We start from the raw sequence: 26225 nt of genomic DNA, 5'->3' as shown, positions 1-26225 counted from the left end.
AGCACTATACAGCTTGCTGGTGGTGGTTAAAGGAGAGAAATAAAAGACGAGCGTGCATTCTTAATAGAACAAAATGCAGATGATAATGATAGACCGCTCTCATTACTCTGGGCGTACGTATTCGCTGACTTGCAGTGCAGTTCATTGACTCTGAGGTTAAATTATATCTTTAAACCTCAATATTCCAATAGAAAAAGAAAATAATATGTTATTATGTAGCGAGCAGGGCACAATATTATACACTTTATCAAAGGTGCCCGTATACCGGGTGATCAAAAAGTCAATATAAATTTGAAAACTGAATAAATCACAGAATAATGTAGATAGAGAGGTACAAATTGACACACATTTTTGGAATGACATGGGGTTTTATTAGAACCGAAAAAATACAAAAATTCAAAAAATGTCCAACAGATGGCGCTTCATCTGATCAGAATAGCAATAATTAGCAAAACAAAGTAAGACAAAGCAAAGATGATGATCTTTACAGGAAATGCTCAAGGTGTCAACCATCATTCCTCAACAGTAGTTGTAGTCGAAGAATAATGTTGTGATACACTTGCGACTTCAGATAACCCTAAAGCCAATAATCGTATGAACTGAGGTCTGGGGACCTGGGAGGCCAAGCATGACAAAAGTAACGGCTGAGCACACGATCATCACCAAATGATGCGCACAAGAGATCTTTCACACATCTAGCAATATGGGATGGAGCACCATCCTGCATAAACATCGTACATTCCAGCAGGTGTTTATCTACATCTACATCTATACTCCGCGAGCCACCTTACGGTGTGTGGCGGAGGGTACTTATTGTACCACTATCTGATCCCCCCTTCCCTGTTCCATTCACGAATTGTGCGTGGAAAGAATGACTGCTTGTAAGTCTCCGTATTTGCTCTAATTTCTCGGATCTTTTCGTTGTGATCATTACGCGAGATATATGTGGGCGGTAGTAATATGTTGCCCATCTCTTCCCGGAATGTGCTCTCTCGTAATTTCGATAATAAACCTCTCCGTATTGCGTAACGCCTTTCTTGAAGTGTCCGCCACTGGAGCTTGTTCAGCATCTCCGTAACGCTCTCGCGCTGACTAAATGTCCCCATGACGAATCGCGCTGCTTTTCGCTGGATCATGTCTATCTCTTCTATTAATCCAACCTGGTAAGGGTCCCATACTGATGAGCAATACTCAAGAATCGGACGAACAAGCGTTTTGTAAGCTACTTCTTTCGTCGATGAGTCACATTTTCTTAGAATTCTTCCTATGAATCTCAACCTGGCGCCTGCTTTTCCCACTATTTGTTTTATGTGATCATTCCACTTCAGATCGCTCCGGATAGTAACTCCTAAGTATTTTACGGTCGTTACCGCTTCCAATGATTTACCACCTATGGCATAATCGTACTGGAATGGATTTCTGCCCCTATGTATGCGCATTATATTACATTTATCTACGTTTAGGGAAAGCTGCCAGCTTTCGCACCATGCATTAATCCTCTGCAGGTCCTCCTGGAGTACGTACGAGTCTTCTGATGTTGCTACTTTCTTGTAGACAACCGTGTCATCTGCAAATAGCCTCACGGAGCTACCGATGTTGTCAACTAAGTCATTTATGTATATTGTAAACAATAAAGGTCCTATCACGCTTCCCTGCGGTACTCCCGAAATTACCTCTACATCTGCAGATTTTGAACCGTTAAGAATGACATGTTGTGTTCTTTCTTCTAGGAAATCCTGAATCCAATCACAAACCTGGTCCGATATTCTGTAAGCTCGTATTTTTTTCACTAAACGTAAGTGCGGAACCGTATCAAATGCCTTCCTGAAGTCCAGGAATACGGCATCAATCTGCTCGCCAGTGTCTACGGCACTGTGAATTTCTTGGGCAAATAGGGCGAGCTGAGTTTCACATGATCTCTGTTTGCGGAATCCATGTTGGTTATGATGAAGGAGATTTGTATTATCTAAGAACGTCATAATACGAGAACACAAAACATGTTCCATTATTCTACAACAGATTGACGTAAGCGAAATAGGCCTATAATTATTCGCATCTGATTTATGACCCTTCTTGAAAATGGGAACGACCTGCGCTTTCTTCCAGTCGCTAGGTACTTTACGTTCTTCCAGCGATCTACGATAAATTGCTGATAGAAAGGGGGCAAGTTCTTTAGCATAATCACTGTAGAATCTTAAGGGTATCTCGTCTGGTCCGGATGCTTTTCCACTACTAAGTGATAGCAGTTGTTTTTCAATTCCGATATCGTTTATTTCAATATTTTCCATTTTGGCGTCCGTCAGCCAGACTGGGGATGACGCGATTCTGTAACATATCGGCGTACCTCTCACCCGTCACAGTAGCAGTTACAAAACCAGAATCACGCATTTACTCGAAGAAAAAAGACCTGATAACAGTAGATGTGGTAAATCCAACCCATACTGTGACTTTCTCGTCATGCAATGGAGTTCCCATGACAGTTCAAGGATTTTCGGTAGCCCAAATTCTGCAGTTGTGGGCGTTGACAGACCCTTGGAGTGTGAAATGAGCTTCATCGGTCCACAACACGTTACTCAACCAATCGTCATCTTCCGCCATATTTTGAAACGCCCACACCGCAAATGCCCTCCACTTCCCTAAATCGCCAGGTAACAGTTCATGATGCTGATGTATTTTGTACAGATAGCATCGGAGGGTACGCCTCAGTGCCAACCAAACAGTAGTGTATGGAATGGCGGTGTGACGTGTGACTGCATGAGCGCTGACTTCCCCGTGCATAGACGAACCCGCTACAGTCTCCATTCTCACCACAGCTGCATTTGTCAATGGACCTTTATCGTTCGAATCCCCTTCCTATGGTGATGGGATCATAACTCTGAACTAGCACATTCCCATTCTGATAATACAGCTTCACTAAAAGTGCCTTTTCAGGTAACGTCAACATGCTGCGACTGCTGGTGCATCTGATTCTCTCTCTCATTACAGGTCCTTTTATACATGATTGTTATGTGCAGGCACTGACGTTTTGCTCTTCAGCGCCATCTGTCGGACATTTTGTGAACTTTTTTTTTTTTGTTCTAATAAAACCCCATGTCATTCCAAGCACGTGTGTCAATTTTTACCTCTCTATCTACATTATTCCGTGGTTTATTAAGTTTTCAAATTTATACTGACTTTTTGATCATCCGGTACATAGCCTCTGACTTTATCCATCTTAAATTTAGGACCTACTTACCTAACCCTATGTGCTGCTTTAAATGCCAATAATTTGTTTATGCCACTACGGTTTGGAAAGGTCAGCTTAAGTGTGGAAGTTGTTCAGCTGACCACCAACCAAGTATACGCATATTATATGCTGCTACAACTGATGGAAGAAATATGTTAGTTACATTGTCAAATATGCTCTCTTCTTTACTCTTCTTAAATGTAAATGTAAAATAATTTAAGAAGTCAATAATGAATGTACTCCACATGATGGTAGGTTAACACTCATCATTTTTATTATATGAAAAGTATTACAAAAACATGAGCTAGTCTCTGCGTTCGTTCAGTTTAGCATCCACGAGGAGAATGCAAATTACGTATGCTTCTTACCTTTCTACCATTTACTTGAAGACTACTCAAAATGAGCTGGAGACAAGTAAGTGCCTAATCAGTAATAAAGGACACGTGATGAAAGAAAAAGCTGAAACTGTTATATAAACCACAAAACTAAACAGAAAAAGTTATGCTGCTGGCAGGGCAGGTGTGATAGAATATAGCACTCAGCGAACTGCTCTACCAATGTGTGTCAGTCCCAAAACCTTTCAGTTTGGATCCCACAATGTCAAGTATTTGCAAAAGAGAAAAAAATCCAGAGGATAAAAGTTACTTCAAAGTATCTGTTTACTGTGAGACAAAGAAGGCATTTAAGGTTACACACCCTCCTGCTTCAGTGAAGTCATTTGTCTTGGGATTGTTGCAACCTGTACCGAAGACCAGTGTTGGCACTTAAGAAGACATCACCAACTTTTTCGAGAAGTAAAAAGTACACTTGCAAGATACCAAGCCCAGCAGTAGATTCCGTGTGAAAATATGGGCCATAATTCTGATGGTATGAAGTCATGATCTGAAAGTGCAGATTTTGAACTTTCACGTGCACTGGCTGGTTTTCTCTCGCTGTACTCCACTACAGCACCTAATGCTGAAGCATAGAGCACTGTACAGTTGCATGACAACCGGAGTCATCTTTTTTTTGCAGGACGTTGAAAGTGAGGTATGAGAGGTTGGAGGTGGACAAATCAGCTCAATGTGTTTTGAAATCTGGTTCAAGACCACATTATTCCATGAGTACATAGTAGTTCAACCTCACACACACATTTGTTCAATGTTACTAACACGTTTTTAGTAGGTTGCTTCCGTGTCTGTCTGTCTGGTACAAATTTTTCAATTGATTGTAAACTAACAACCCAGTGACCTAGAGACTTGAAACTTTCAATGTAGCTCAGAACCGGATGACAATGCAACATTAACTCACTTCCTTTTATGTTGTGTGGCAGAGGGTACTTTTTTTTACCTCTATTTTTTCCCTATTATGGCCCAAATTGTCATGTGGGATCGATGCCTGAGGCTGGTACTATGCAAGTGTGCTTTTCTCTACTTAAAATATGTGGTAAAATTGGTGCTGTTTCCTTGTTAGTGGAGGAGGAGGAGGAGAATACGAGTACACGCTTGAGATCAAAATATTAGGAATATGTTTCTGTTAAAATGGCCATGACACTGTCACCAAAATCCAAACTAGAGAATAAATCAAGAGGGCAGCATACGGCCATGGTTTTACCTGATGGATCAGTGGCCATACTTATGATGTTGTGGATGTCTTATGTCCGCTTGAGAGAAGCAGCAAGTCCCTCAAGTAAACTCCCCACCCTCAACTTGTGCTGAAAATTGTTGAACAAGGAAGCAGGACAGAGGGAAAAACACAGAAAACCTCACTGCTAAGATAGCTCTCACAGTGCAGTGGAACGTCAGTTGATTTAGGATGCATATGGAGGATCTGAGGAACTTAATCTTTCAGTTCATGGAAGGCCAATGTCTACAGCTCTCTAGAAAACTCATTTTTAACTATCAGATACCCATGTGAGACGTGGCTACAGGCTCCACAAATAGCGTGACTCTAATGGGGAGTGAGCTAAGTGTTGAATGGCTATTGGTCAGATGTTTGACTAGAGCAGAAACAAGACTCCCTATAAATCAAACAATGGTTTTGTGTCTGAATTTTCATAGCCGAACAAAGAGTGAGAAATTGACATATGGGTTATCAAATGGACAAATGTGGGGTCTAGTTCTACAAAAAATGTTTAATTGATAAAAAGTAATCAGGAGATCCATGGGAATTGAATCGTCTGGGAGAAACCCAGGAATTTTTTAGAATTCCAGGAATTCTTCTTTGTTTTAGTTTTCAGACAAATTGTAAAAAATTTAAGGACAAGATAGATTGCTACTTATCATAAAGATGACACTTAAGTAGCAGACAGGCATAACTAAAAGACACTTACTCCTAACCTTTTGGCCACTGTCTTTGTCAGAAAAAGTTACAAGTACACACATTCATTTACAAAAGAAAGCACACCACGCGCACACTTGTCCATCCTCTCTGGCAGCTCGGACCAGAATGCAACTGTCACGTGGAATGGAAAAAGCAATCTGAGGAGCTGCGGAAGGGGAAGGGCTAGCACTGTACGGGAGGAGGAGAGATGAGCACTGTGTGGCAGTGTGTATGCAGGGACTAGAATGCGAACATGTGCAACCTCGGAAGGCTGTGGGGCAGGGAGGGCCCTAGAGCAGGAGAGTAGCAGGGAAAGATGGGCTGCTAGGTTGACAGAGGTCGACACTAGTGATGTAAAATGCCTGAGAATTTATAAATTGGGGCAAATGCCTGGGAAAATGCCCAAAATTTGTAAATACCCAGGCATTTATGCATTTTAAAGATTAATTCACAAGCGGCGCTTGAAATAATTTTAAACTTATGTTTTGTATTGGAAAACGTGCTTTGCATGACTGCTTGGGTAACAAAGTTGAAAAAGCTGCTTGAGAGCCAGGGAAGAATTATTAAGGGAAATAAATTCTGCTGTAAACATAACTGTAAATTTTAATGAGGTCAGTTCTTAGGGTAGCAAATAATAAAAAAAGGAAACAAAACTCAAGTTTAAAAATAATCCTCAAAAATAATAAAAAAAGAAAACAAAACTCAAGTTTAAAAGTACTCCTTGAAATGAAGTGTAGTTTATAATAAGTAGCTAGCATGTAGGTAGTATTTTTACTTGTACTATACCACTGCGAAAAAGGAACTTAAAAAAACTGTAAAAATGGACATCATGACCAGACACCAAAGGTTACAAGAATATCGAAACACGTAAAATTCAGTAAAAAAGAGCAGGGATGAGAAATCACATACTGCACGGAATTACTTATAAAATATTTAAATATGACTAATGCAGTGTCCTCTGTTCAAGGCAAATGAATCACTTCACTTCTCACCTTTAGCTTAGCTATCCCTGATCAGTGTTAGAGAGGTTCATTAATGAACTGTTATTTGAAAAGATTGTTATTACTAATTACAGAGAATCTGAAGATCCACTAATCATGTGAATGCGTCATTATAAAAGACCTATAGCAGAGACTGTTTTCTGTTTTTGGAACATTGAAACATTGTTGCTGTATCAGGCCAAAGTGGATGGAGCAATGTGACTAAATCTGATTTGTGTGTGTGTGTGTTTGTGTGTGTGTGTGTGTGTGTATGACAGTATAACTCTTGTTATCCGCCCCTGGTAGCTGAGTGGTCAGCACGACTGAATGTCATACCTAACGGTACGAGTTCGTTTCTTGGCTGGGTCGGAGATTTTTTCCGCTCAGGGACTGGGTGTTGTGTTGTCCTTATCAACATCATTTCATCCCCATCGACACGTAAGTCGCCGAAGTGGCGTCAACTCCAAAGACTTGCGCCAGGCGAACGGTCTACCTGCTGGGAGGCCCTAGCCACATGGCATTTCCATTTTATTATAATTCTTGTTGAAATTTTACTCTTCTGTAAGTTTTATCTGCACTCAGCTGATAAAGATTTCAGTACTAGAGCTAAAGATCTTGCTCTCGCACACCCAAACCAACCTGTCATCATCATCTTCTTCTTCTTCTTCTTCTTCTTCTTCTTCACCACCACTGATACTCATAATGATTTCACTGTCCCTAGTCCATTATGTGCCTCACCGATAATAGCCACTTATTTGCAATACATAAATTCACTGTCATGATCCCAGTATAAAGCCAAAACAGATCCTACATAACTGTAGAAGGAGTTGTGTGTATAGAAGTACATTGCTAAACCGCAAAAGGTTTCAGTGTTTTCCTAGTGGCCAAAACCTTGCTGGTAAAACTCTGCAATTTAAGAGCCAACTAAAGGAATATCTTCTTGCAAGATCGTTTTTCTCAGTTGATGAATTTGTTGACATGAATAATGAGATGTAGATTGCCAATTTTATACAGGAATGTCGTGTTAGCACAGTGCCACTAGTTTTGGTATTTATTTCTAAGGTATAATTTAATTTTAAAAAGCTTCCAAAATAAAAGTTTTATTGCCCAGATCACAGTTGGTACATGTCCTGATTACTAGTTTCAGCAAACTGACATTGCCATCTTCAGATAATTGGGTATGTGAATTTAAATTCCCTATGTGTGGCACATTGCCATATGGCCATTGACAAAATTGGAGGTAAACTCACAGAAAAGACACTACAGTGCAACACTAACTACACTAAAATAAAAGTCATAACTGTGATCCAAGTAATACAAATATGACTTTATTCATAACCATCTGAACAATAATGGAAAGAAGTATCTTGTGACTCTACACAGAACAACTGATGTGAGAGCGGTAAAAACTAGAACAACACAACGAGAATCAATTAGCGCTGCTCCACGTGTATATAGGTGGCAGGTCAAAGGTAGATGGCATGACAGAACAGCATGCTGTATGCACGCTTCCTGCCGGTGGGTTCTAGTGGCTGGCCTGCTCTGATGCAGTTGGTGATTGGGATGAATACACACACACGGCGACACTATACTCGGTGCACTCACACTCACACTCACATGCACTAGTAACAGGATACAGCATACCTTGGTGTGCCCAGGTTATGGAGGAGATGCTGGCACCCCAACAAGAGCCACATCCACTGGATCCGGAGTGGCAGCAGCTGATGCTGATGGTGGAGGCGGCACAATGTACCAGGCGGGCACTAGAGCATAGGACTGGAATGCACGGGGGCACAGGCTGACCCAAGAGCGGTGGGCCCATGTGGCACACGATGACAGTGCTGGGTAAGAGGGTGCCTTTGCCCCTCTGCATTGTCATTGGCAGGCAGGTCTCAGTGCGGAGAAGACTGGGGTGGACCCACCAATGATAATGTCTCAGGTGATGGTGACGAGGGATCCAGTGGAGGTGGCCCGATTGGAACAGCAGGGTGCCGCAGTGGACTCGAGGCCGGAGACAGACCGGCGCCTGGTGCCGGAAAGCTGGAACCCCAGGCAGCATACATGTAGGAGGCAGCCAATGGGATGGCGGTGGTCCACAGCAGGTGATGACAGGCTCGAGGCAGTGGGTGGCGGGGCGGGGCAGGCTGTGGCGACAGGAGCTGCACCGATGAAACGGTAGCTTCTGGCAGCAAGTGGGGACACAACTGATCAAAATGGCACACAGTCAGCCTGTCGGCCTTATGGACATCACAGAGATGGTGCCCTTGGTAGTGGACAACAGTGGTCAGTATCCACTAGAGCTGGTGACCAAACCCTTGTGGCCACACCAGTGATTCCAGCTCGAATTGGTGGGATGAACCTGACTCCTGCAGGTGTGGTGCTGGTCACAGAAAGTGAAGGAGTGTATGTGGCTGTCGGCCATGAAGCAACTCAGTTGGAATCCGCTTCCCCATAGGTGTGAAGCGATAGGTGCTCATAAAACGGAGAAGGGCATTGTCCTGCAAAGAATCCACAACAAAATTTTTTATTTGGAGCTTTAACGTACACATTAGTTGCTACATCTTGCCGTTTGATTGAGGGTCGGATGTTTCAGCCATAACATGATGAATGCTATGATGTGAACAAAACAGTTGAAAGGTACGAGAGATAAACTGGGGCTCATTGTCAGAAACTAAGATACAAAGCAGCCCTTCAGTAGGAAGTGTATGAGTTGTGACCTCAGCCGATGTTGAAGTTCACCTGAGAATGTAAGGAAACTGAGAAAATGCATCCACAACCAAGAGCCAACAGGAATTCAGGAAGGGACCTGCTAAGTCTATGTGATTTCAACCCCATGGCTGGTGTGGAGGAGGCTAGGGAGACAGAAATATCCAGGGAGCTCCCTGTTCTGAAGCACATTGCCCATAAGCCATGACAAAACAGACAATTTCCCTATAAATCCATGGCCAAAAAACATGTCTCCTAGTTAACAGTTTAGTATACAAAACTCCCCAATGGCTGTGGTGGAGAAAGTGTAGAACCTCGCATTGTAATGTGTCGGGAATGACCACTCTTGGAGGGAGATCTTCCGTGGACAACAGCAAAACACCATCTAAAATATAGGCAATACTGTAAGGAAAAATAGTTGTGCAGTGGGTCCGAAGCCTGACCTGGCAATTTATCGGGCAGCCCTGTTAAACAAAATGAATCACCTGGCGAAGAACTGGGTCAGCAGCAATGGCAGCTGTTATGCGCCAGAGCGATTCTTCATGATCAAAGTCAGGAACAGAACAGACAAGAAGGTGGGATGAGGTGTCTGCGTTGGCATGTTTAGACATAGGTTGAACGTGGATTTCGTAATTGTAATGAGACAAGAACAGTGCCTTTTGTTGTAGACAGTGTGCTGCCTGACAACACAAGGAAGTGTGAGGGTTAAACAAGGAAACCATGGGTTTATGGTCAGTAATAAGGTTAAACTTGGATCATACAAAAAGACAAGAAATCTCTTTTTTCCACTTGATGTCCGCCGCTCGTGGTCTCGCGGTAGCGTTCTCGCTTCCCGAGCACGGGGTCCCGGGTTCGATTCCCGGCGGGGTCAGGGATTTTCACCTGCCTCGAGATGACTGGGTGTTTGTGTTGTCCTCATCATTTCATCATCATCCAGGAAAGTGGCGAAATTGGACTGAGCAAAGATTGGATACTTGTATGGGCGCTGATAACCACGCAGTTGACCGCCCCACAAACCAAACATCATCTCTTTCCACTTGACAGTGATGCTGTAGAGTGAGAGATTTAATGGTGGGTTGGCAAAACTATGTGCTGTTCTGGAGAGAACGTAGTTAAACAGTGGGCCAAGAGTAGTCTCTATTTCAACAGTTGCAAAGATTTCAACATCTGAAAACCACGTTTGCAATCCAGGCTCCAGCAGAATGGTACAGTCTTGCATAACAAGGCATTGCTGTTGCCCCCAGCAGTAATTTATGGTAGTTGGCTATCTTCCCTAGGAAGGCCTGAAGCTCCTTTGTAGACGAGGTGCGATGCATAGACATAACAGTGGAGATGTGGTCTGGCAGAGGGTGAACCCCATGCTGTGAGACCTTGAACCCCAGATTAACAATATAAGGTTGAAAAAACAGATTTAGTGAGGCTACACTGTAAGTCTGCAGACTGTAAGACAGAAAACAAAGTGCGCAAATTTCTCAAGTGATGGGCAGCGCTGCAGCCCGTGACATCGGTATCATCAAGATAATTGATGCAGCCTGAGGCAGGCATAGTCCATTACTCTAAAAATCATAGGAAAATAGCAGTAGCACTAGTCACACTAAAATGAAGGCGCAAATATTGAAGAGACCAAAAGGAGTATTCAAAACCAGAACTCTCAGAGACCCTTCGTCCACAGGAACCTGCAGGTATGCTTCAGACAAATTAATTTTAGAAAATTATTGGCCACCCAGTATTTTTGCCAAAAGTTCCTCCTGGCATGGGAGAGGGTACGCATCCACAGTTGACTGCATGTTGATAGTATTGCTGAAGTCACCACAAAAGTGAATTTTCCCCAACAGCTTCCAAACTACAACCAGCAGAGATGACCATTCCATAGCCATAAAAGGTTGCATCACCTCTTAGAGACAGAAGCCTGTCTAATTCTGCTTTCACTTGATCTTTCAGGGTTACAGGAATAGGATGTCCACGACAAAAGTGAGGTCGAAACCGTGGATTTCAAAAAATTATGAGAAGAAAAATTCGTAGCACACCCTATACCTTCCGAAAACAAGTCCAAAAACTCCTCACACAATGTGTCCAGTTGATAATGTGGTACCTGATCGGACACAAGCTGAACTGTGTCGGTGATAGAAAATCCAAATGCCCAAAATTTGTCCATCCTGAAAAAGTTCTCAGCACTAGAATCAGCACCCAACAAAAATGTATCGGAAGAAACCACTGACCTACAAGAGGCGGTTGATGTATTTGTCCCAGTAGCACAGCGTTCTTGTTGTTATAACTGACCAGCTTTTGCATGACCAGCGTTAATGGCGGCGAGTGTAAACTCACACAGGTTTGAGAATTCAATAACATCATCGCAGCACCTGCGTCAACCTGTAGCCAGAGACGTGGCAAAAAGCACTTAACTCGGTAAATAACTTGGAAGAAGTCACAAGCGTTGGAATCATGTGGTTTACGTCCATGTCCATATGCTGAGTAATCTTCAATGAACGACACACAGAGACGATGTGGCCTTTCTTCTGCTAAGCATTACAAGTAGCCCAGCACTTAAGGCATGCTGAACGTTTGTGCTGGACAAAACAGAAAGGACAAGACAGAAACAGGGAACGCTGATGCCGGCACTGTGGCTGTTACAGATGTTTGGGCCGACCTTGGTCAACTCGGAACGGGCCTGGATGTTTACTGCTGCTTCCTCGTGCAAGCATCTCTTCAAAATATTATGTTGTTTGCAAAACTTCTGCCCTGCCAACTTCATAGAGTAAAGAGTTCTGGCAAGCTTCCTTGTCCGGAGCTAAACAGATAGTTGCGTTACACACCGTAGAGTCTGCATAACGGGCATCAGCAACGAATTGACACATACGGCTAAGGCCATGAAGTTTGTCTGCCAAAACCCTGTATGACTGATGGCTGGTTAGGTTTTTTATAGCATCGGCACAGTTCAGTTCATTCTGTTGTGAAGTGTTTGTTTGTGATGGTAGTTGGACAATAAACTGCACATTTGATCAAAAGTAAGAGGTGCCAGTTCTTGTAACGGGGCGAGCTGACACAGTAATTGATACATCTCAGGTGGAATCCAAGGGAGGAAGAAAGCTTTGCACAAATTCGAATCTGTCACACTGAAAGCCAGAAAATGCTGTGTAGGTCTTTTTTTGTAAGCTTCCCAGTCCTTGGCTGAATCATCATATAGAGGAAAAGTGAAACGGACTGGTGCAACGGTACCCAGTCTGTTAATCGAAACCAACAAAGTGTTCTCAGCTGAAGTAAGTTGTTCAGTCAGGGCTGGTATCACAGCAACCATAATGAATCAACCTCATGAAACCTCACTGTAAGATTGCACACAAAGAAACCTTTTCAAACTCATCGCCAGTCATGTAGTAACCAAGCAATACATGAAACCGATCCAAGTAACACAAATGTGGCTTTATTCATAACCCTCTGAACAATAACAGAAAGAAGTCTCTTGTGACTCCACACAGAACAACTGATGTGAGGTGAACAAACTAGAAGAACATAAGGAGAGTCAGTCATTGCTGCTCCACTCTTGTATACACACGGTCCGCCAGTAGACGGTGTGGTGGAGACTGTGCGGTATGCACGCTCCTACCTGTGGCCTTTAGTGGCCGGCCCTCTCTTATACAGTTGGTGGTTGATTTAGGTACACACACATGCGGTGACACTGCACTTGCCGCCCTCAGACTCACACACACTGATAGCAGGATACAGAAGTTTCAAATGCATCAGACAGAGCACATTCACTGCAGTCAGTGGATGACCTCAAACCTGTTTCTGACACCTCTGTGCCTAGCTGGTACAGTTATGGCTTTTATTCAATGTACTTATTGTTGCATGGGAGTGTCTTTTCTGTGAGTTTACCAACATGTTTTCATTGGACAGATGGCAATGTGCCACACATAGGGGCTTTGTTATTCATGTATCCAATCATCTGAAGATGGCAATCTAACTTCGCTGAAACTAGTAATCAGGATATGTACCAACTGCGATCTGGGCAATAAATCTTGTGTTTGGTATCTTTGTTACATTGATATAGAGACCACTCTTCTTCTGACAATGACAGGAAATTGCAATAGTGTAATAATTTAAGTTGTGGCCTACAATAGAGGAAACACAGTATTCCTTTTTAAATATATTAGTAATACATGACTATTCAGAAGTTTTTGTTGTATGTCTTTCTGAACTCATCAGTGTAATTTCATCTTTTAATAACCCATCATTCCACATCTGTGCATTTCAGTTTCATATGAAATACAAAATAAAAATAAAGAAATTAAAGTGATCAAATTAAAGTGATCGTGGCTTGTATTTAACTGTGCTGATTTTACAAAATCTGGTTGATGTGAACTTGATCTCTTGTACTGTGATAACAGCTGACCTATACTGTTGCCTTATTTTAGCTTTTGTAAAGTTGTGAATGCAACTAAGAGGAAAGAAATTGCTAAATGTATTATACTCAAGGAAAGTAGCAATAAAAATGGATAAGGCTCTCCACTACTCACAAGTTATCACTGTAACTTGAATCAAATTCAGGACACTGTATTAAAATTGAACGTAACCAATTTTGCTTGCAGAATTTGCTGGAACTTTCGAATCTTACTGGCACTTCTACCATATGGGTGTTCGATTTGGGCACTGGATAAGCTGTGCTATTATTGTTGACCCAAATGATGAACCTCAGAATATTTACAGTGGATGTGATAGCGGTAAGCTGACTGTTCTGATGATCTGTAATACTGTATATTGCTTTTGTTAATAACTCATAATATTTTTTGTTATAGGCCCTGCAACAGACAATTTTCTTGAAAACTTTGATAATAAATCCAGGAATGATCATGCAGTTGACCTTACAGTTCGATCAAAATGTGATGAAATATTTGAGTCCGCTTCATTGCCAAAGTGTGAAACTGTATCTTCTAATATCATGAACAGTAATGAGAATCAGAAAAATCCTGAATATGAGAGTGATTCTGAATCCGATAATATGAGTATTGTTTCACACACCATATCAGTTACTTCAGAATCAGGAGATGAAGATAAATTTGTTGTTGTTTCCATGCCAGCTTCATCAACAACTGAAGGCAAGTTCACAACTTATAATTTTTACTTCTGTTATTATGAGAGTCAGGTAGTCTCAAACGTGCATGGCTAAGCATTAAAATAAATTAAATAGTTTGTTTTATAAATAGTACTGTGGTCATATTTTTTATTTATGTTTGTGACACCATATTTTTTCAAGAAGTAGTGGCATATTTTTGTATGTTCTTTCAGGATGGGTAGAATATCAAACTGGTACTGATACATATTTTTGTTTCCATTGTCTAATAATACTGCTTTGAAACTTATTTTAGATGAGTTGAACAATCACCATGCTTCAGTAGTGTGTTCCAACTTGAGGTTGACATGAGAAAATGTTGAACACTCTTGCAGTAGTAAATAGTGCCACTCATTGAATAGAATTTCACAAGTGCTTTGTGTTTGTGGCGAAAATGTGGAGTTATTGTACCTGATGCAAGCAAATTAAATTATTTGCAACATGAACCGAGCAGTTCAACTTAACCTTTTGTTAATGCCAAGGCCAAAGATCACCATTATTCATTAAATGAATACCTTCTCCAGATTGGTAGTCATGTTATGATATGTTGCTGGAAGATGAGAGAGAACTTTCTTCTTCTGTTTCTTCATCAACTTTATATCCTATAGATGCTTTTGATATTAGACAACTGATGGGGTCATGTGAAATTGGTTTAGAAACTGAGATGCACTAGTTTTGTAGGAACTCCAAGTGCCGGATGTTTGTTGTTCTTCACATTTGCTTTGAGATATGGAATAGTGAAGGCAGCAGAGGATCAAGTAGGTAAAAAGGTAAGGGCTAGTAGAAATCATTGGGTAACAGAAGAGATATTGAATTGAACTGATGAAAGGAGAAAATATAAAAATGCAGTGAATGAAGCAGGCAAAAAGGAATACAAACTTCTCAAAAATGATATTGACAGGAAGCATGTAGAGGCATATATCACTGGGGTTAGGTAGACATATAGACTACAGGAAAATTTTAGAGACCTTTGGAGAAAAGAGAACCACCTGTATGAATATCAAGAGCTCAGATGAAAAACCAGTTCTAAGCAAAGAAGGGAAGGCGCGATGGTGGAAGGAGTATTTAGAGGGTCTATACAAGGGCAGTGTACTTGAGGGCAATAATATTGAAATGGAAGAGGACATAGATGAAGATGAGATGGGGAGATGTGACACTGAGTGAAAAATTTGAACACTGAAAGACCTAAGTCGAAACAAGGTCCCGGGAGTAGACAAAATTTCATTAGAACTACTGATAGCCTTGGGATAGTCATCCCTGACAAAACTCTACCATCTGGTGAGCAAGATGTATGAGACAGGCAAAATACCCTCAGACTTCAAAAAGAATATATTAATTCCAATCCCAAAGAATTCAAGTGTTGACAGGTGTGAAAGTTACAGAACTATCAGTTTAGTAAGTCATGGATGCAAAATACTAACACGAATTCTTTACAGATGAATGGAATAACTGGTAGAAGCCAATCTAGGGGAACATCAGTTTGGATTCTGTAGAAATGTTGGAAGACGTGAGGCAATACTGACCTTACGACTTATCTTAGAAGATAGATTAAGGAAAGTCAAACCTACATTTCTAGCATTTGTAGACTTAGAGAAAGCTTTTGACAAATTCTGAAGTCGGCAGGGGTCAAATACAGGGAGCGAAAGGCTATTTACAATTTGTACAGAAACCATATGGCAGTTACAAGAGTAGAGGAGCATGAAAGGAAAGCAGTGGTTGGGAAGGGAGTGAGACAGGGTTGTAGCCTCTCCCCGATGTTATTCAATCTTTATATTGAGCAAGCAGTAAAGTAAACAAAAGAAAAATGTGAAGTATGAATTAAAATCCATGGAAACTTTGAGGTTTGCCAATGACGTTGTAATTCTGTCGGAGACAGCAAAGGATCTGGAAGAGCAGTTGAACGGAATGGACAGTGTCTTGAAAGGATGATATAAGATGAACACAAACAAAAGCAAAATGAGGATAATGGAATTTAGTTGAATTCAGTCAGGTGATGCAGAGGGAATTAGATTAGGAAATGAGACTCTTAACGTAGTAAAGGAGTTTTGCTATTTGGGGAGGCAAAATAACTGATGATGGTCGAAGTAGAGAGGGTATGAAATGTAGACTGGCAATGACAAGGAAAGCTTTTCTGAAGACAAGAAATTTGTTAACATCGAGTATAGATTTAAGTATCAGGAAGTCTTTTCTGAAAGTATTTGTACAGAGTGTAGCCATGTATGGAAGTGAAACATGGTAGTTTAGAGAAGAAGAGAATAGAAGCTTTGGATATGTGGTGCTACAGAAGAATGCTGCAGATTAGATGGGTAGATCACATAACTAATGAGGAGGTACTGAATGGAATTTGTGGCACAACTTGACTAGAAGAAGTAATTGGTTGGTAGAACACATTCTGAAGCATCAAGATATCATCAATTTAGTATTGGAAATTTAGTGTTGGGGGAAGTGCGGAGGGTAAAAACCATAGAAGGAGACCAAGGCATGAATACACTAAACAGATTCAGAAGGATTTAGGTTGCAGTATTTACTCAGAGATGAAGAAGCTTGCATAGGGTAGAGTAGCATGGAGAGCTTCATCAAACCAGTCTCTTGACTGAAGACCGCAACACCACCACCACCACCAACAACAACACATTTTGTATACAGTCACCCAAATTGCATGCACTTGTCAGACAGGTGAACTGTGGTGCCCACAATTTACCACTCTCCGCCTTTGAACTGAAATCTTGTTCTCATGCATTCTTCAGAAATTGTGTAAAATTTTTCCAGTGGGTTTTTTCTGTTAGACACACACACACACACACACACACACACACACACACACCAAAACAGATCTTGTGAATATGAGCAACCTCTGAACGCCAAAATACAATGGAAAATCCAGTGTGGAATGCAACAATATTATGAAAAGGAAAATTGCTACTCACCGTATAGCGGAGATGCTGACTTGCAGATAGGCACAACAAAAAGACTGTCATAAACAAGCTTTCGGCCAACAAGGCCTTTATCAATAATAGACGAAACACACACAACAGGCAACTGAAGCCATACAGCAGTGTGGCATCAATTGCCAGAGACTGCAGTCATGCTTGTATTCACCAGTCACACAGCATGTGGGACCAATAATTATAACTCATGGTTAGTTCAAAGCACATAAGGAATGACATTCTTGCTCAATGTAACACACAAGGCCTGACTATTTATGCAAGCTTCTTCCACCTTTAATATTTCAGTGTGTCCAGTGCCAACTGGATGCAAATTTCTCGACACTTAGTTCAACAGTGAGTCATCAGCTGGATGAAGGCAACTTATTGTTAATGGAATACCAGACCTTATCCAGAAAACCTTCTCCATGCAATGTGTACCGTTTATCCACCAATTGCAAAGACATAGCTTAGGATAACTGTGAGTTTAGTCTCCAGATACTACATAATTTGAGAAGATGGGATTTGAGGGGGAGGGTGGCACATCATATTCATTCATGAAACTGTATCATTCCAGTAAGTAACCATATTGTGTGTGGTACATTACTTACAGTTTGAGGTTTTTCTTTGTGCTACCCCAATAGTTGGGTTCCGTTGCACAAGAAAATGATTTGTGTGCAATTTGAGCTCAGTAACAAACGGCCTGTACATAAGAAAAATAAGCAGTGAAAAAATTTTGTAAAGATCGTATTAATTTTATATCTCAGAAAACATTGTTCAGATTTGCCAGTAACTTAATTGTTTTCAGTTGAAATATTATTACTGCTGTATAAAGGTACTAAATCCATTGTTTGTGAGACCAATATGACAAAAAAATCATATTTTCTGTAAAAAATTCTTATTTTTTGAGAAAGTCTCTTTTTATTTGCTGGAAACTTAGATTCTCAGACACAGCTTGAAACATGTTTTGCCCCTTCCCCCCCTCCCCTCCCCTTCCTCTGTTCAGCTTGACATCTCTCACAGCTAGATCATTTATAACTTTCAGTTTCATTACTATGTGTAGAACGTTGATGAAATCTTCATTTCTTACCAGTGTGAAGGACCTGCCATAAGGGCCTTCTGATGCAAAACAAATTTGGTAGAAAATACTCTTCCTTTTATTAGAAACAATCTACACAGTCACATCATTGATAATTTATGGAATATGATAGACTCCTATTTGAATTTTTCAACTGATGATTCTGCTCATTATTTAATACATTAACTATTTCTGGTTTTGATTAAGTCGATTAATTAGGATCAAAGATGGTTAAAGTGACAGAACGGGAGACAGCTATCATAAATGATTTTCAGTTTTCATAAAGACACGTGTGAGATATCAAAAGTGACAGCTTTATATTTGTAAAGGTTTGAAAGGATACTGAAGTCCAAATATGATGCTTTGGCGTCAGAAGGGGCACAAGGGCTTCAGAAGTGATTTGACGTACACAGTGAAAAAGCAAGACAAATGTAACAAATCACATTCTCTTTGTGGTCATAATGCATATATATATCACAAATATAAACATTTTCAATAGTAAACAGTTTTTACCATCTACATTTCATGATGGGTATCCGCAGAGTACAAAAGAGATAGTGCAGGAGAATGTCCTTGATCGAGAGAGATCACATTTAATTTGAGAATTTCCCTTTCACCACCCACTCCCCCCCCCCCCCCCCCCCCCCACCCTTTTTCCTGAAGACTGTACAGCCAAACCATAGTAAGTTACATGACAAACATATGTTTAAAATTACCAGTGTTGAATGCTAGTAGATTTTTCTTTCATTATATTTTCAAATGCATTTACATACCACAAATACATGCTTTATCAACCTCTTGAATTTAATTTTGTGCTCACTCAGATACTAGTGATTGATTCCAAGCATAAACAATGGAAATCAACTACTTAGTGTCTTCTTTAGTAGTAATGATTTTCAAGGTTTTAGCATGTGATATCTCCTAAAGATTGTGGAGGGGGATGGGGCGTGCAAAAATCTCTCTTACTTTTTAAGTTCAGACTATCTTTCAGCCTATTTTTGTGGTCATCTCTGTTGTTGATACAAAGCTTCTAATTTTGGTATTCAGTTTCTCAGCTCCTGTATCAGAATCTGTTTTTCCCTGTAAAAAAGAAAATAATTAACATTTGTCAGGTGGCAATTTACTTACAGTTATTTAATGTGAATAATATCCAAGCAAATGTATTATCTGACATAAATAAACTGAACACTTTGTACTTGCTATGACTGCTATCTTCCCAGAAAAGTGAAAGACTACTAGGGTGGTTTGTGTTGGGTTGGGCTAAAAACTAGATTTTTGTTATATCCTAGCCAGTAATGCCACCCGAGCCCGCTGCCAAAAGGTTGGCAGCATCAAAGTCCGGACGCCGTCCGCATAAGCAGCGCCAGTGAGACAGGAAATCGCCGCAAGTCTGCGCGCGCCACCGCTGGCTTCTGGTTTCTTAAGCGCTGGAGTCGCGAGCGCTAGGACAGTTCTGTATTCGCCGCTCAGTTGTATACTCGCCACCGAATTGTGTACTTGCTAGTCAGTTGTGTGTTCATCGCAGCAGAGTTGCTGTTTGTCGTCAGCCGACGCTGACCTAGCCGCTCCGACTCGAACTAGACAGATTTCTGTAGACACGGAGTTCACTACTGTGTTGCTGTATCTTCGTTAATAAAGATAAGTACCGACTTTTATTTAATCAGAGTGTTTGGGTTTTGATCTTTCTGTTCACTGTTCCAGCGGACCGGTCGGCCCGCTATTAAAAGTGTGGCGGTGACTTTGTAAGCCGTTTCTACAGCGAATTGCTTGTCGCTACGAACGTCGCCACAAAAATTCTTATTTTATTTTTTATTTTTATTTATTTATTTTTTATGGGGGGGCATTAATTCTGCACCCTTGCTGCTTGTCTCTGGATCATTGTAGTATAATTTTCAATGCGATAGGGGCCACAGCTGTGATGAATTTTTGGAAGATTTCTTGAAGTCTTCAACTGCCTTCCTCTTTATTTCATGGACAGTGGTACAATTTTGGCCTCAGGCCATTTCCAAGTGGTCTTTGCAACAACTGCTCGAAAGTAATGTGCTCCTAAAATAGCGTGAACTTCTCAGATTAATTTTATGAGCATAACATGCTGTCATATGAGCAGTGACGTACACGACATAATCTACTACTAAAAAATCATCCATAAAATACTCGGAAATACACTCCTGGAAATTGAAATAAGAACACCGTGAATTCATTGTCCCAGGAAGGGGAAACTTTATTGACACATTCCTGGGGTCAGATACATCACATGATCACACTGACAGAACCATAGGCACATAGACACAGGGAACAGAGCATGCACAATGTCGGCACTAGTACAGTGTATATCCACCTTTCGCAGCAATGCAGGCTGCTATTCTCCCATGGAGACGATCGTAGAGATGCTGGATGTAGTCCTGTGGAACGGCTTGCCATGCCATTTCCACCTGGCGCCTCAGTTGGACCAGCGTTCGTGCTGGACGTGCAGACCGCGTGGGACGACGCTTCATCCAGTCCCAAACATGCTCAATGGGGGACAGATCCGGAGATCTTGCTGGCCAGGGTAGTTGACTTACACCTTCTAGAGCAGGTTGGGTGGCACGGGATACATGCGGACGTGCATTGTCCTGTTGGAACAGCAAGTTCCCTTGCTGGTCTAGGAATGGTAGAACGATGGGTTCGATGACGGTTTGGATGTACCGTGCACTATTCAGTGTCCCCTCGACGATCACCAGTGGTGTACGGCCAGTGTAGGAGATCGCTCCCCACACCATGATGCCGGGTGTTGGCCCTGTGTGCCTCGGTCGTATGCAGTCCTGATTGTGGCGCTCACCTGCACGGCGCCAAACACGCATACGACCATCATTGGCACCAAGGCAGAAGCGACTCTCATCGCTGAAGACGACACGTCTCCATTCGTCCCTCCATTCACGCCTGTCGCGACACCACTGGAGGCGGGCTGCACGATGTTGGGGCGTGAGCGGAAGACGGCCTAACGGTGTGCGGGACCGTAGCCCACGTTCATGGAGACGGTTGCGAATGGTCCTCGCCGATACCCCAGGAGCAACAGTGTCCCTAATTGGCTGGGAAGTGGCGGTGCGGTCCCCTACGGCACTGCGTAGGATCCTACGGTCTTGGCGTGCATCCGTGCGTCGCTGCGGTCCGGTCCCAGGTCGACCGCCGACCACTGGCGACAACATCGATGTACTGTGGAGACCTCACGCCCCACGTGTTGAGCAATTCGGCGGTACGTCCACCCGGCCTCCCGCATGCCCACTATACGCCCTCGCTCAAAGTCCGTCAACTGCACATACAGTTCACGTCCACGCTGTTGCGGCATGCTACCAGTGTTAAAGACTGCGATGGAGCTCCGTATGCCACGGCGAACTGGCTGACACTGACGGCGGCGGTGCACAAATGCTGCGCAGCTAGCGCCATTCGACGGCCAACACCGCGGTTCCTGGTGTGTCCGCTGTGCCGTGCGTGTGATCATTGCTTGTACAGCCCTCTCGCAGTGTCCGGAGCAAGTATGGTGGGTCTGACACACCGGTGTCAATGTGTTCTTTTTTCCATTTCCAGGAGTGTACAATCATACATGATAGAAAGAGAATGGTCGCTGAAGATTTGCGAAATAAGAACACATTCAGTTACAGAAATTTAAGTAAATATATACATTAGGTAATGAATTAATTTATCACACGTATCTAATATTTGGCCAAGTTGATGATTATTTTATTTTTTCTGGATTTTCTGATTTTGGAGGCCCAGGGGAGTCTTTCACCCTTTCCCTTTGTCCTGGTAAGCCCAAATTTCACACAGATTAGATATAATGGAAGTAGATTCGTTGGATTGGTGTGTGTGTGTGGGGGGGGGGGGGGGTTGACAAAAGAATTATTATTATTATTATTATTATTATTATTATTATTATTCTTTTTTTAATGCCATCCAAGTGCTATTCTAGTGGTGCAGCCACCAATCTAGTTCAAAGTAGCAAGCATAAAATTACTAGGGGCTCGTTTACAATTTTGTCACCTTAAAGTTCAGTCTTGTGAAATGATATGTGACAGAACATTTATTAATGCTCATGCTACAATGTGGGCTTGCCAGACAATGGACAGAAATGGTACAGCATTCTTTCACTAATAGAAGACTAAATTATTGTCTTCCATGTTGGTAGTTTGAGTTTATCATATAAACTCAGCTGTTAACTGCTCCATCTAGAAAAGAAAATTAGGTCAGGGTAAATTTTATGTCATGCACTCTGTTCAGAATCCATTTACAAAACTACAACCTTCTTGCAGGGTCACACAATTTAAGTTTGCACTGCTGTTATTTTGTAGATCTGTGACTTGAGTAACTGTAGATGTTTGAACAGAACCGTAGGAAGTTCCCAATTGCTGAGAGATGTCGAACTGATTTTTTAAGAGTCCTTTTCAGAGTGTGCCCAGTGTTATCCAGAGTTTCTTCTGCCAGTATTGTTCATAGTTGTCTGTGTTTCCTGTCAAGAATACTCTCAGTTTTAAGGAAGTTATTTATCAGTCAATGAATTGTACTCCAATTAGGAACTTGACTGTCAGGAAATTCATGTTGAAATAATCTCTTTAAGGCACACGCTGATACCGTATGCGCATACAAATCATACACGAATACTCCTTAGCGAATAGAATATTTGTATTTCGCTATTTCATTTTAAACACTTCCACTCACTACACTGTATTGTATCGCATAGCAAACATGTCCTATCTGCATGACAATTCTGCACATGCAAAGGTCTCACAGCGGAGGGGAAATATACTCCTCGCCAGTGCCACTGCCGGCTGGCTGGTAGTGGGGTAAAATAATCCCTGCCAGCTGGTTGCGTTAAAGATTGATCGTCCTGTATTATATCATGAACACCTTGACTGAACACTACCAAACAAGTATTTCAGTATTTTCATTCCTGTGGGATGTGTTGTTTAAAATTTCATCTTCGTATGAGCTTAGTAGAGAAAGACGTAATTCTTATAGATGAAGGATTGTGTGAGTAATTGATGGCTATTGAATGTGTATAATGTTACAGAACTTCTCAGATGGAACAGTAACCAAGTAATCCAAGATGATGTCCATAAATAGTTTCTCGCCATCTTCCAGACTTTGAGAAAGGTTTAATCATTGGCATGAGGGCCATGGGAGCATCAAACAAGCAGACCACTAGGACAGAAGGCTGTAGTGCAGTGACTGCAGAGTTAGTGGTAATGGTATGAACACAGGACAGCAGTGTGGCAAGTAGAGTAGCATGACTCTCTGCAGAAGGACTACTCCAGGGGAAGATAGTAGGCAATGTTCTGTTGGCTCCTACAAATTACAACAGCTGAAATCTGGGCAGACGTTAACAGGCAGTGTGTCACCAAGAAATGCTGGGAGCAGTGTAATGGAAGCCGGACTTAGATATCAATTTGCCACGTCTCCTTAACTGCTGTACAACACAGTAGACAACAGAGAATTGCACGCTGTCATTCCAGAGTTAACTGGGATGTCGAATACGTCGGTGACAAGACTTACTTCAGTTTAAGACTTACTTCTGTTTGTGGCAGCCAGCTTGGCACCAATGTGTCAGTAGATAACCTAGAGAAAGGTTACTGAAAGCACTAGTTCTGTGGATGTGCACTTCTCCAACTCCCGGAAATGACGTGATGAGCTGTTGGGTATGACAACAGGACTGATTTGGTAATTGTTGAAAGGAGGCTGACTTTTTGCCAGTATGTGGTAAGAATGATAAATGCTGTTGTTAAATCTCTTATGACCAGAGTACTGATTGGCATAATCCAGCAGGATAATGCAAGATACACACACTTCAGTACCCACCACAAACACTTTTAAAAATGTACAGAGTCTAGACTGGCCCACTTGGCCCCCTGATTTGTCGCTCACAAAGCATGTAGGGGTGTGAAGACATATACTTTCCCACCACTTGCAGTTTGATAGAATGACACTGTGTGTTTCAGCCACAGTAAAAATTCCACAAGGTGACATTTGGAGGCTGTTTGCTTCCATGCCACAATGAATACAAGAGGTTTTTTTGAATGAGAAAAATTTTCATCATTATGAAGTTCCAACTTAATGTAGGAATGAGGACTAGCAAAATGCATAACTAAATTTTATTTATGGAGCTTCCGTCACAGTTGCTTTCAAAAATGGAATGCATGGTCCATTCTTAGACTGTAGCCTTAGTTGCAAATGTTCACATATGTGTATTGGTGGAAATGTATTTAAACATTTACAACAGAGGCTATGGTTTGAGAATGGACAGTATAGTCCAACACTAGTCACCACAAATAAAAAATTTTAAATGCAACTGTGACAGAAACTGGAAAAAGTAAAATTTTCATCACTGGCTGCATACAGTTATTTTATACCCCACAGCTGCAGTTTCAACTTCATTGTTAATTATCAAAAGGTTTCAATGATTAAACTATCAAGGCTAGCAAAACAAAACAAAATGTATATGAGCATTATGGGGTTTGTTAGTGATTAAGAATGGTATGGAAAGGATAGGTTGCTGAGTCACAGACAGGTGCAATGAAAAACACTGCTAAGATATTAAGTTTTCAGACAAGGCCCTTCTTTGGAAATAAAACACACACACACACACACACACACACACACACACACACACACACACACACACATCTTACACTCTGTCTCCAGGCACTAGAGCCCAACTCGTTAATGTTTGTTATTCACACTGTCAGTATATAACAGATGGAAAGCATTCTCTAGGATCTCGCTTAGTGGTGTCTGCACTTGTTGTCATTGTACACTGTACTATGATATGTTGTATATTACCTGTTTTGTAATATGACAATGTGATACATATATGTATATCAGCAAACAAGGAGAAATGAGTGTTAGGAATTACTAACAAAGAAAAAGGAAAACAAACAAATTGATCTGGTAGAAGATTGGGAGACATAATTGTGACTATAATGAAAATGAAATGTAGGTGGGTAGGACATGTAACTAGGCAAATGGATGGTAGATGAGGCAAGTAAGGCCATTGATAGATTACAAGAAGCAAGAAAAGAGTGATTTGTCAACCTAATAGAAGATACGTAGATGACATTAGAAAATGTGAAAGAGCAGGATGGGTGTGCATACAGCTTCACCTATGAGACTGGTGATAATTTGCTAAAATATATTTTATCTTACAAAGAGTAGGCTGAAATGTCTATGACTCCGTCTGTGTAAATGTCCTTCCCTTTAAAATCATTTCCATTGAAAGAACACTTTTTGTTAAAACTTTCCTTTCTTATTTGTTCAGATAGCTGTATCAACCATATCTGACATTCATTTTAGAATGTTATATTTTTCATTTTTAAGACTGATTCATATCTTGAACTATACAAACATTGGAACCAGTTTGGAATGTTTGTACAATCTTCTCTTTTTTATAAGCTGATGACTGACATGCCATTATAAGCTGTACAATTACTGTATTGTTTAATAAAATGGAAGTAGTTTCATCTTTCATTCCATTTCTAGATTACTGCCATTTTCATCAGGAAGAAAGTGTTATGGTTGAATATGCTCTTTTCAGCAAATTCTATCAACACATGACTTGTCTTTTCTGGAATAATGCACTTCGCGGTTGTTTGTGAATATTGATACTCAGCGTGGTCAGAAACAGTCTGAAAAGCTTGTAAGGGCCTTGCATGGTAGGTTATGCTGAGAAGTAATTGTAAAGAAAAAAAATTCAGTATGTTACATTGTTTCTGAATTCATTAGCATTGAAGTTAGCTAATCAGGCCATTGCGTGAGCAGATTCAAGCAGCCTGCCAGATGCAATTATTGTCAGTGGTTGTCATATTGTATATGATAATGTATGAGACCGCTCAGCCTTTAGTTTGGGTATGATTCTTACTACTGTCCCATTTCCAATTTT

At 41.3% G+C, this 26225-nt stretch overlaps 1 protein-coding gene across 3 annotated transcripts in view; it reads left to right on the top strand.

The window, feature by feature from the left end:
- LOC124612434 overlaps positions 1–26225 on the top strand; it is a 152267-nt gene that overhangs the window by 85709 nt on the left and 40333 nt on the right. For all 3 annotated transcript variants that reach the window (XM_047140644.1, XM_047140642.1, XM_047140643.1), the window contains exons 9-10: positions 13797–13928; positions 14004–14303. In XM_047140644.1, the coding sequence (XP_046996600.1) occupies positions 13797–13928; positions 14004–14303 (432 nt within the window). The remainder of the gene's footprint in view (positions 1–13796; positions 13929–14003; positions 14304–26225) is intronic.

The sequence above is a fragment of the Schistocerca americana genome, chromosome 4 (assembly GCF_021461395.2).
Source record: "Schistocerca americana isolate TAMUIC-IGC-003095 chromosome 4, iqSchAmer2.1, whole genome shotgun sequence".
Classification (NCBI taxonomy): Eukaryota; Metazoa; Arthropoda; class Insecta; order Orthoptera; family Acrididae; genus Schistocerca; species Schistocerca americana.
Note: the sequence above shows the minus strand (reverse complement) of the source record. Positions and strands in the feature narration are given on the sequence as shown.